Source organism: Aplysia californica, unplaced genomic scaffold (genome assembly GCF_000002075.1).
Source record: "Aplysia californica isolate F4 #8 unplaced genomic scaffold, AplCal3.0 scaffold00886, whole genome shotgun sequence".
NCBI classification, from domain to species: Eukaryota; Metazoa; Mollusca; class Gastropoda; order Aplysiida; family Aplysiidae; genus Aplysia; species Aplysia californica.
Genome location: NW_004798156.1, coordinates 157,313 through 170,003, shown reverse-complemented (window position 1 = coordinate 170,003; position 12,691 = coordinate 157,313). Strand labels below are relative to the sequence as shown.

General features: G+C 39.1%; 1 protein-coding gene across 1 annotated transcript in view; it reads right to left on the bottom strand.

Annotated features, from left to right (window-relative positions):
* Positions 1 to 9,045: 9,045 nt before the first annotated feature.
* Positions 9,046 to 12,691, bottom strand: part of LOC101860374 — a gene marked incomplete at its 5' end in the record, with an annotated part of 14,332 nt that continues 10,686 nt past the window's right edge. The window contains 1 exon segment of the mRNA XM_005110406.3: positions 9,046 to 9,739. Coding sequence (XP_005110463.2) covers positions 9,517 to 9,739 — 223 coding nt within the window. The 3' untranslated portion in view covers positions 9,046 to 9,516.

Here is a 12,691-nt window from a genome sequence, read left to right as displayed (position 1 = left end):
AGACTTCTCTGTTGACACCCACCCCTTTGCGCTCATATGACCTTATGCAGTTGCGAGCGCCGTAAAACCCTCTACTATATAAAAAAAAACTGAATGTAGCGAAGGAGCTGGACTCTTTTGTTAAAGCCAGATGCAGGTTTATAATAACTGCATTGAGTTGGACAAACGAAAGATTTTGTGAGGTCTATATTTCTGTGTCTGCAAAAGTTGATCAGATTTTCAAAAAGCTGTGAGTGGTTGGCGGGTGCTCTAGTGTGGTTTGCTCCTTCTTTCCTATCAAACAGCTATCGTCCTTATTTCTCTTTTTTTTTCTCTTTTTTTGTGCATGTTTCTGTTCCGTAACACATCCATTCTTCGGCACTTTTATGACCTGATTATGTTGCAAGTGCTATAAAATTCTTATTAAAACTAAAAAATACTATTTTTAAAAAGATGCTGCTGGACAACACAGAGGTTAAGAGAAGTAAAGGGAGACTTTTACATCATATTCATGTATTATATTGATTGAAAACGTCAAATCTGACAGCGGTGTACAACTTCATGAAACTGTATAATATCAAAGCACAGAGTAGAGGGAAGACATTTGCTCCTGTGGCGAGGAGTGGGGCACCAGCGATGAACACAGCCACGTTGACATTAGTTGACAAGTGACTTCTGTATTGTTCATTAGAGCTGGGTGGAGAAGCGATTCCGGAACCGATTCCCACGATGAATGTTACGAAAGAAAAGTTCCGACTCCTTTTTATGTAAACCAACGGTTTCCAGTTACTTTGATCATTTTTAAAAAAAAATTTTTTTAATTTGTTTTTGAAAAATAAAAGTTGATGCTTCGTAGTGTTCCGAAATCAAGGTTATCCTAAATCCTGAAGAAGTTAGGACCCTACCAGATAACCATCTGAAGAAGTCGCATCTTTAGAAAGTAAGTAATTGGGTTCGGAGTTGATTCCTACGATTCCTAGCTTTCAATAATCGGGAACCTAGCCGCCGAGCACTACTGTTCATGAAAAGAGAACTTAAAACATTTATTTGTCTCCATCTCTTCTGGCGAAGCAACTGAGCGATGCATTTTTACCCGAGAAAGAAGATACCGGGCGCCCCGCTAGTGCAGTTGGTATCCTGCTGGACTATAAAGCGGATTGACCTAAAATCAAGCGGTGCTGAGAATTGTTGTGAATGCAACCAACAGCGTGGTGAAATAAGCCGCTCGTCAAAATACAGAAAAGGGAGAAATAGGTTTCCGCTACTTTGGAAATTTTTATCGAATTTTATTATTTTTGCCCTAACCTCTACTAGATCTATGCCCTTATCAAACACAATTCCATGCGAATTTTGCTGAAAAACTTGTATTCAAGGCACAAAATAGTGTCATTTTTCTGTTTTCAAGGACTCTAGCTATTGGAGTCACCAAACTGTGGCGACCATTTTCTCGCTAATGTCACCACTGAAACCAGGCGAGCTCACTTCCTACAATCTCAAATATCTTGAGTTCTATTCCAGATAGATGGGCATTTGTGACATCGTGATGGAATCAGGCTCTCGTCAATATTTGGGCATGTAGAGTTATTGGTATCATCTTAAAGCTTGTTCACTTGTCTTTATTTGGAGGGAAAAAATCCATTTATCTTGAATACAGGTCAAGATATTTGCGAAAGAGGAGGTGGGGGCCACTTGTTTTCAGAGGTAAAATAAGCGAGAAAATGGCCGCCAAAGATTAGTTATTTCCTTAGCTTAAGAGTCCGTGGTAACTGAAAATTTACTTTTTTGTGTGTGTCTTTAATCAACGTTTTTCTGAAAAATGAACACAGAAATGAGTTCTTTAATGGTCATGACATATGTTGAGCCAAAACAAAATTGATAAGAATTCACAAACCTGCGGAAAAATGCAAGTTTCTCCACTTTGATTATTTTGACGAGAGCCTGATTCCTCCACGCTGCCTCACAATTATTTTTTTGGGAAACGAAGCAAAGAAATCAGTTCTCAGATGATACCAGTAGTTCCAGATTCCCAAAAATTGACGAGAGCCTGATTCCACCTCGTCGTGACTCATGTTATAACCTTGTGCAGTTGCGAGTGCCGTAAAACTCTTACTAAAACTAAACTAAGATGCGGGTTGCCCTGGTTTGAATCCCGACGGGGTGTTCTTGAACTCATATTGTTTGGGGGAGCCTCTAAGAGCTCTCTACTCACCCGTCTTGACCGTATCGGAGATGGGCGTTTAATTTGGAGGTCGCTCCTCTTAAATAATCTTACAGTATTGAGAGGTGCGTAAAATAAAAATGTGTACAACATCGACAACATTAACGGACAACAAAACCCACTCACTTGGAGACAGATTGACTTAAGTTTGCTCCGATAAGACAAATGAGGATATCAAATCTTTATGCTTTAATTAACTAAATTCGAGCATTCTGATCATTCGGCAAGGCTACCGGACTCGTAATCGTGAGGTTGCGGATTCGGGGGTTCGAGCCGCGGGTCTGACGTTATGTCCTTAGGAAAGGCCCTTAACACGAATTTTCCTCACTTCACCCTGGGGGAAATGGGTACCCGGCCATAGACAGCAAAAGATCTTGTCAGTTTGTTAGTGTTTTAGCGCCTATAAATGGCTGCTTGCACTGTATGCTTCCAGGGAAGTTGAGTTTGCTTCAGAATGCTCTCAGGTCTGCTGGGATAATAGTATAGATTGTGAAGCGCATAGAGCTTGCTGTTGAGCGGAGATTTGCGCTATACAAATGCTATCTATCTATTATCTATTATATGACGTTATGCACTTGTGAGTGCCGTAAAACCGACGGGGTTTTCTTGAACTGATATCGTTTGGGGGAGCTTCTAAGAGCTCTCTACTCATCCGGCTTGACCGTATCGGAGATGGGCGTTTAATTTGGAGGTCGCTCCTCTTAAATAATGTTACAGTATTGAGAGGTGTGTAAAATAAAGATTTCTACAACAGCGACAACATTAACGGACAACAAAACCAAACTCAGTTGGAGACAGTTTTGTTTTGGGTTCGCTCCGAGAAGGTAAATGTGGACATCTGAACTCTATGCTTTAATTAGCTAAATTTGCGCCTTCTGGTCATTCGGCAATGGTTTGGGGCTGCTTTTTTTAAAAAAGCATTGATCTAAATTCGTTCTTCTTACAGAAATTTCTTTTTTTAATTGAAATTGTAAAAAGACAAGGCAAAAACCAAAATGCTAAACATAAAGTATGCAAATTCAAGACTTTGATAGCACTGGTGACTTCGCTACCACAGTGTCGGTCGTGGCAAAACCTTGTAACTATAATAAATGATGATGACAATAATGATATAATAATAATAATAATAATAATAATGATAATAATAATAATAATAATAATAATAATGATGATAATAATAATAATAATAATGATAATAATAATAATAATAATAATAATAATAATAATAATGATAATAATAATGATAATAATAATAATAATAATAATAATAATAATAATAATAATGATAATGATAATAATAACAATAATGATAACAATAATAATAATGATAACAGTAATGATAATAATAATAATAATAATAATAATAATGATAACAATAATAATAATAATAATAATGATAACAATAAAGATAATAATAATAATATTGATAACAATAATGATAATAATAAATAGCATTATTATATAGCGTATAACCACGCACTACAGCAGGCTCTATGCGCTTTACACTATATTAATACCCCAGCAGACCATAGAACACTCCGAAACATTCTCAGCTTCCCGGGAAAGATACAGTACAAGCAGATGATTAAGCGCTCAAACACCAACACACATCTTTCACTGCCTACAGCTGGGTACCACACGTTTGTTTTTTAGGCGATCGAGTCGGGCGATCGGCCCGATTCGGCAGATCCCAATCGCAGTGGGCACACCCTATTAGCTGACGACGAGCCGGGCGATCAGCTTGTGCCACAATAGCCGCTTTGCGCTTTCAGTCTGGCTAACAAACCGACCCGACCCGACCCGATCGTGCAAATGGGCACCCCGTATTAAACAATCGAAGAGCGAGTTTTGTTTGCTGTTGTCTTTTTAAAATGTTTCTTTAATCTTTGCTTTAAAGATACCAAGTTGTTTTTTTTAATCCAAAATGCGCCAATGCTGACCTTAAATGCATCCAGAACAATGAACAGACTTGTAACTAGTGCTGGGCGGCTAGGTTCCCGATTATTGAAATCTTGGAATCGTTGGAATCGACTCCGAACCCAATTACTTTCTTTCTAACGATGTGATTTCTTCTGGTGGTTACCATGTTGGCTCTGAACATCTTCAGGATTTAGGAGAACCTTGATTTCGGAACACTACCAAGCCTCAACTTTCAGTTTTCAATAATAAATTTTCCCCCCTAACCGTTGGCTTACGTAAAAAGGAGTCGGACCTTTTCATTCGCGCAGTGGGAATCGGTTCCGGAATTGATTCTTCGCCCAGCTCTGCTTGTAACATGTAAAACAAGCCGTAGAAGGCTCTCTTTGAACATTTGTGAGGCATCGTGGTGGAATCAGGCTCTCATCAATATTTGGGCATGTAGAGTTATTGGTATCACCTTAAAGCTTGTTCACTTGTCTTTATTTGGAGGGAAAAAATATCCATTTATCTTGGGTACAGGTCGAGATGTTTGCGAAAGAAGGAGGTGGAGGTCACCTGTTTTCAGAGGTAAAATAAGTGAGAAAATGGCCGCCAAAGATTATTTATTTCCTTAGCTTAAGAGTCCGTGGTAACTGAAAATTCACATTTTTTGTGTCTTTAATCAACGATTTTCTGAAAAATCAACACAGAAATGACTTCTTTAATGGGTATGACATGTGTTGAATCAAAAACAAATTGAGAAAAATTCACAAACCTGCGGAAAAATGCAAGTTTCTCCACTTTGATTATTTTGACGAGAGCCTGATTCCTCCACGCTGCCTCACACATTTCTTCTACTTTCCTCCCAGAGGACAAGCAGGAAAGTGCACATAATTACCGGATACTTTCGCCGAAAGATCAAAGCTCTTCTCCCCATTAAAACAAGACAACAGGCTTGAACCAGTGTCCGGTTTAATGATGGGAAAGACCAGACTTCCGTGTTGCAAGGTAAATGTGAGGCAGCGCGGTGGAATCAGGCTCTCGTCAAAATAATGAAATCGATGAAAACAGCAGTTTTCTCCCTGCTTAGCAATTTTTATCAAATATTTGTTTTTTGGCTCAACACCTTGTACGTCCATTTACAAACACATTCCTTTGAGGAATTCACCGAAAACGTTGATTAAAGGCACAGAGATATAAATTTACAGTTTTTATGGACTCTTCAGCTTTGGAATTTACCAAGCTTTGACGGCCATTTTCTCGCTAATTTTACCTCTTAAACCAGGTGACCCCCACCTTTTTCAATCCAAAATATCTCCACTTCTATTGAAGATAAATGGATATTTTTTCATCCAAACAAAGACAAATGAACAAGATCTTAGATGATACCAATAACTCAATATGCCCAAAAATTGACGAGAGCCTGATTCCACCACGTTGCCTCACAAATAGAATTATTAAAACAGTAGATTTACAGCTTGAGAAGCAAGACCTGCGATTTAACGTTCATCTCTTTTATGAATAAGTTTGGGGGGGGGGAGCCGGGAAACTTTTCAAATAAACCAATGTCGAGAGTGCAATTGACTTATAGTAAGAGTTTTACGGCTCTTGTAATACAATAAGGTCATATAAGTGCCGAAGATTAGAGGTGCTACAAGAGAGTAACAAACACAGAAAAAGAAGGAGGGGAGACATAGACGATAGATGTTTGATAAGAAAGAAGAAGCAAACCACATCAGAGCACCCGCCAACCACCCACAGAGTGCATTTGTACATTTTTGGTACAGTACCATGATAAAAAAAATCTGTTAGCTTCTCTTGACGAATACGATGTTGTATTATCGTGAACAAAATGCTTTCCCTATCTCCAACAATAGCTTTAAGGGGGGGGGGGGTTTACACCTGAAGGCTATCTCGCTTATAAATTACTGGACCGAATTTTACCACATTTCACACATATAACAAGCATAGTAAGGAGTTTTGAAATCCGCAATCAAATTTGACAAAAAAGTTTCGTTTCCATGGATACAGCGGCCATGTTGGATTTTGTTGACATGTCTTACGTAATGAATACCGCACTTACTGCTCATGGAAATTGATTGTTGTTGGGGTTTTTTGCATGCGTGTTCACAAACATTAGATCTAAAAATTTGTCTGTTGTTTTTTTCGTAAACGAATTTTTTAAAGTTTTATGAATTTTTTTCTGAGGTACCATTCAAGTTTACAAAAAATCCGTGAAAATTCACATTCAAGACACCACCAACAAAAAGCTATTGCAAATATAAAAAACTCAGCGGACAAAATTTTAGTATTACATCTTTTCTTCGTTCTGTGAAACTGAAAATTTCGTGAAGATTGGATAAGAAATGGTGGAGTTATTCAAAAAAGTAAAGAGAAAAGTCGCATTTTGAGAAAACGGCCGGTAAAGAAAAATAAAATATTGACTTTACGAGGAAATGGTAGTGATAAACATGCCCGGTATGGGAAAAAAATACGGTTTGGGGGGGGGGGGGTTCTTAAGCGATGAAATAGTTGTAGGAGAGGCTGAGGAAGCTAAAAATGCATACAACTCAAATTCCATAATTTTGAGCCGTATCGGGGCTTTGGGGGTGTAACCCCCCCCCCCCCCCTCCTTAATAGACAACAAAACCCATTCAGTAAAGAAGACAGTGTCTGCTTTCGTCTCCACTTTCTGTCCCCACTCCCTCACCTCCTTTGCCCCCTCCTCTGGGCTCCTGACTCTTTCTGCAGCCTTTCTACTGCTACTCCCTCCTTGGCTCCTCCTAACTGCTGTCGTTCAGCCACACCCCTGATCTTCTGGTAGGAAAGATCTACACTTAGCCTTCTCGGACAAGGGCGAAAAATCTCGGAGGGCCCGTGTGCAAGTTGCGCACTTTAAAGATCCGTTGGTGGCCTAAAATCGATAAGAGTAGGCTTCGGCCGCCACCCGGGCAAAATTAAAAATTTCCTACCAACAGAAAATATTAGGTGTGTCCAGCGCGCTCATATGACTTTATGCAGTTGCGAGTGCCGTAAAAACACTTTACAAAAACAAACAAAACAAACAAACAAACAAAGAAGACAGTTTTGTCTTTAGGTTGCTCCGGAGAAGGTGAATGTGGATATCTGAACTCTGTGTTTTAATTAGCTAAAGACATGCCCTCTGGTCATTCGGCATTTGACTGCTCCAGGAAACTAAGCCATCACTTGATCTTGAGACTTGATATAGGTGGAAGGTAGCCTATGTTTGCGGCATGTCCCTTAAAGGCTGGCCATCTACGAGTGAGATTTTCCCCATTTTTACCCAGTTTGACCATACATTTTCCCTCTCCATCTTTGAAACCTACATCCATTTCCATCAAAGTTTCGAGCGTCCGCTTCAATCAATTATGTTTCGAAGTCATTTAAAAAATGGGTTTTTAAAAAATATTTTGCAATTTTGGGTCATTAAAAAAATATTATCTTCATTTTTGTCAAATATTTATTTTTCCGACTTTAAATGACATCTTCTCCTTTATTTTAAATCTGAATAGCTTCATTATTTTACACAATGTACATTCACAGGTGACATGTACTGAAACAGCGCTCTGTTTGAAGATAATAAAAGAATAAAATTACAATCAGTGTTTTTGTTGAGAATTTGGAGATTTTTTTGCTATTTATCCATGTAAATATTTCCAGAGTCCGTAATTGTTTTCATAATCGTATTATTACAAATCTGGCTTTATTTGTTCATAACATAAAGGTTGTAGTTTGTACTTGCTAAAACTGAAAGCCAATGGACAAAAACTGAGAGAAAAGATAGCTTTTGAAATTTGATGAAATAATCCAATATGGCAAATTTTTGTTTGGTTACCATGGTTACCATGTGCTTATAATAACAAATAATTACTTGAATTTATTCTTTGATGTCTGACTAATATGAACATATTGTCGTTGCTATATACAGTCAAGTTATATCGATTTTAGAAATTTCTCCAGCACATGGCCTTATGCTCTCTATCTCCCGCAAGGAACTGACATTGTGAACTGGGGAGAACTGGCAAGCCAACAGAGCGATCATGTGGGTGACCAAACTTCTATCGGAGGAAACACGGGATAATGAATGGGCACTTTATACGGTCTTTCAGAAATTGAAAAATTCAATGCAGTTTGGTTAAACGACTTTGGCGCGGTAGACAAAGCGAAACACGTTGAAAATGTAGCTCTACACGGAAATATATATTCAAAATGATAAATATGACATCTGCTGTGCGTGTGCCGGAACGAATAAGAATATGTCTGTGGGTGTCATTTTTTACCTGAGACTGAATAGCAAAATACGCTCTCACCTTAGGTTTGAAGAAGACACGTTACGTATAAACAGGGTCTTATAAAGTAAGATGTGAGAGTGGTTGACGGGTGCTCTGGTGTGGTTTACTCCTTCCTTCCCATCAAACCTCTATCGTCTTCATCTCGCCACGTATATGACGTATTAATTTGTGTTGCAAGTGTCGTAAAACTCAAACTAAAAGTATGATGCTATGTTGACACCTGCCTCCCCCCGCCCTGTTTTGTTTTTCTGATTATAAAGAGCCGATTCCTCCTCATATCTATGTGTACATTGGTCACTTTTAAGCACAAGGGGGCCATCCCGAAAAATGCTGTTTTGAGAAAATCGAAGGTAAAGTCTTTTACTTTTCCCCTTGTTCAGTTTCTTTAAAAGCCAAGGAGAGTTTTCTCTATAACTAAACAAATATACACACCAATGAAACCAAACTTCTCCAATAGGTAGGACAATGCCCACTTTTGGTGTAGGTCAAGATTTCTGGAAACCCTCGAAATCAGGGTTAGCCCGCATGTCCTTAAAAGCGACCAATTTCAGTTTCCAAAAGTCTCTCGGTGAGCATTATGTTACAAAACGAAACAGACACACGAACAAACAAACAAATCAAATATAAATTCGTTGGTCCTGGCTCACACTTCAACTTTATTGTTTTGAACAGGCGGTAGTTTCGTAAGTCTATCTCATTTCGCTGATGGACAAGGTATTTAATTTGGTAAAAGACCCAATCAATCACTCTCTTGACGTTTTGTTATTTAGTAGATATCTACACCAGAGAGTAACGATTGCAATTATCACAACAATGACGAACGAAACAGAAAGATCGAAAGAAAGAAAGTTCGACCCTGAAGTAGATCGAGGGGCCTTTCACTTGCAAAACAAACAAAAAAATACAATTTAAAAAGATAATCCTTTAACCAATAAAATTTCCAAATACAAGAAAAAAACATAAATAACAAATAACAAAGTAGCTTTAAAAACGAAAAAAAAAAACGCGAGGAAAGAACACAGAAAGAGAGGATAGTCATTGTCAACATTCATCAGACGGAATCAAGAACTCTTGGAATCACTTCCTTAAGCGAGGACAGCAACGAAACTACTGCTCCATGTCTCCAAAGCCGCCATCGTCAGTGCTGACGTCACCGCTGCCGCTGATTTCGCTGAGATCGTCAGGAGTACAGACCCCTAAGGCGCCTGGTGCGGAAGTCTCGCATCTTTCGTCTGGTGCGCAGTGGCTTCGGGCATAACACTGGCGGGGTCTGCACGACAACTTCCGGCAGCACAAGCTCTCGGCGCCAGTGTAGTCGCTCCGGGAGCAGCTGGGAACACACAGAAGGAAGACTGGTATAGCAGACGTGTTTGTTTTGTTTGATTGTTTGGTTTTGGTTCGGTTGTTGCTGGGTTTGTTTGTTTGTTTGTTTGTTTGTTTGTTTGTTTGTTTGTTTGTTTGTTTGTTCTTTGGGGTTTGTTTTTTTGGGTGGGGGATAAGGGGGTTTTTTGTGGGTTTTTAGTGTAAGTCTTTTAGGGCGCTCACAACTGCATAAGGTCATATGAGCGCGCGGGACACACTAGAAACATGTGCAGTTGGTGACATTTGGAATTTTGCCCTGGTGGCGGCCGAAGCCTACTCATCGATGTTTGACCACCAAGGGATTTTGAACGTGCGCAATTTGCACATGGGACCACGGAGATTTTTCGCTCTTATCCGAGAAGACTAGGTGTTAGATCCTTCCTACCCTAAGATCAAGGGTGTTGCTAAAAATCGTTCACAAATTACGTCAGCTCAGGGGTGGGGGTGGGGGGGGTGTCAGTGAAAAGTTGACAAAAGTTGACGAGGGGGAGGGGTCTTTGCAAAGTTGTCGTCAACCATGCCCTAAAATGTTGCGGGGGGGGGGGGGGAGGAAAAGAAAGGAAGATAAAATATTATAGACAACATTATTTTCTTGGCCTAATATTAACACAGTTAAATTAGACTATATTTTTTTATTTTTTTTTTTGCCGAAAACCATAAACAGTAATATCCCCACAGTACAGACTGCCAGAGGTTAAATTACAACTAGAATATGAGTTGTTTTTATTTTGTTTTGTTTTTTTATGTAAAATAAAGAACAAAGGTGTGAATATAATTAATGCATCCTGTAATGCTCCATCGAAATGTACATGTACATTTGGGAAGCGTGGCGACAAAATGAGTTACTTTTCGAATCCAAGCCTTATTGAAATAAATACATCACGCTATTTGGTGAAGTTTTTACAATTTATATGTATCGAATAATAAACGGCACGTTATACAAAAAGAATGTGGCGTCAATAGAAAATCTACTAATCTGACCCTATAGTGTGGACTTTTGGATAATATTTCCGTTTGTGGATTGCGAGAAGTAACTCATTTTGTCAGCACGCTTCACATTTGGGTTGATGACAGAAGATGACAAGCCGAGGAAATTGGGGGAGGGGGGGGGGGAGAGGGAGGGGTCATTTTTGGCCAATTTTTAGCTGACGTAATTTGTGAGTTTCTCTGCAAAGGAACAAATGAAGAATTCTAAAAGATTTTCCTTACTGGGAATCTGTGAACAACGAGGTAGAGCCTTACTTTGAATGAAAGATGTCGGTGTCTGCGTATTGAAGTGAGTGGGTGTGGTTGAGAGTGGGGGTTATATGTGAGGCAGCGAGGTGGAATCAAGCTCTCTATTGGTATCATCTTAAAGCTTTTTCGCTTGTCTTTATTTGAAAGAAAAAAAATATCCATTTATCTTGAATACAAGTGGAGATATTTGCAAAAGAAGGAGGAGGTGGTCACCTGTTTTCAGAGGTAACATTTGTGAGAAAATGGCCGCCAAAGATAATTATTTCCTTAACCTAAGAGTCCGTGGTAACTGAAAATTTACATTTATTGTACCTTTAATCAACGTTTTTCAGAAAAATCCGCATCGAAATGAGTTCTTTAATACGCCTGAAAGGTGTTGAGCCAAAAAACAGAAATTTGATAAAAATTCACAAACCTGCGGAAAAATGCAAGTTTCTACACTTTGATTATTTTGACGAGAGCCTGATTCCACCACGCTGCCTCACATATTAGTAAAGCAAGCCTGATATTCTTAATACAGGAATAAATAAAGTCCACATAAATGCTTTGTTTTTTAAGGATGAAAGATATCCATGAAAAATGGGAATAGGTTGGTCACATCAGCAGAATGAAGGCTAACAGATATTGTAAATAGGCTGATTTGTATCAATGTCATGCTCATACTGTGTCGGAACAACATAGGGGGGAACTGCTGCTTTTTCTTTCCTCATCCTTACTATTGTCATTTTTTTCCTCTAATTCTTTTGTATGTTTGTCACTCTCTTGTGACCTGCTATTTGCGGGGTGCCTTGATATTCAAAGCAGACTTTGTGAGGCTAAAGAGGTGAGCAGAGTAAGCCTGATTCCCCATTTGGACCTCTCTGTTGACATCCGCCCCTTGGCGCTCATATGAGCTTATCAGTTGTCAGCGTCGTAAAATCTTACTAAAACAAAGAGGAAGATCAGAAAGAAGGTTGAAAAAAGACATTAGAGAAAGCATGAGTAGAGCCTGGATCTAAAGAAAAGCCGATAGAACAGAGTAGAGGTCAAAGTTGGAAGGTTAGATTCTGCTATGAACTGACAACGGCTAGATTTAAAGTTCAGGTTTTATTACAAAACTGTGATAAAGCGCATTGGCGTAACTGGTAATTTACTGGTTACTTGTATGGGTTCAACGTCCTTTTTTAAACTAAGAGAATGGTTTCGGGATGTGAAATTGTGAAATGGTATAGGTTTGACGCCCCTATCAACACTAATAGGTTATTTAAGAGGCTGGACCTCAGAGTTTTAACGTCTATCTCCGAAAGGACCGAGCCAAGTGGAAAATTCGTGTAAAGTGTCTTCCCCAAGGACACAACGTCGGACCAAGCTGAGGCTCGAACCCCCGAAACCGCAGTTTATAGGCGTGCCCTCCAAATGTTCTATTCATTTCCGACAGGACTTTGACAAATTTGAGGAGAACTTTGAAAACACCCGAACGATTTGAAGTTCAAAATCTTCAAAGGGGATTCAAACTAGGCTTATTCGTCTCGTAGCCAAGCTTAAGATAAGATAAGATAAGATAAGATAAGATAAGATAAGATAAGATAAGATACATCTTTATTGTCCAGATCCTGACACATTGATTTGATGTTTCACCACGTACGCACATATACATACACTCACTCTCACACACACACACACACACACACACACACACACACAC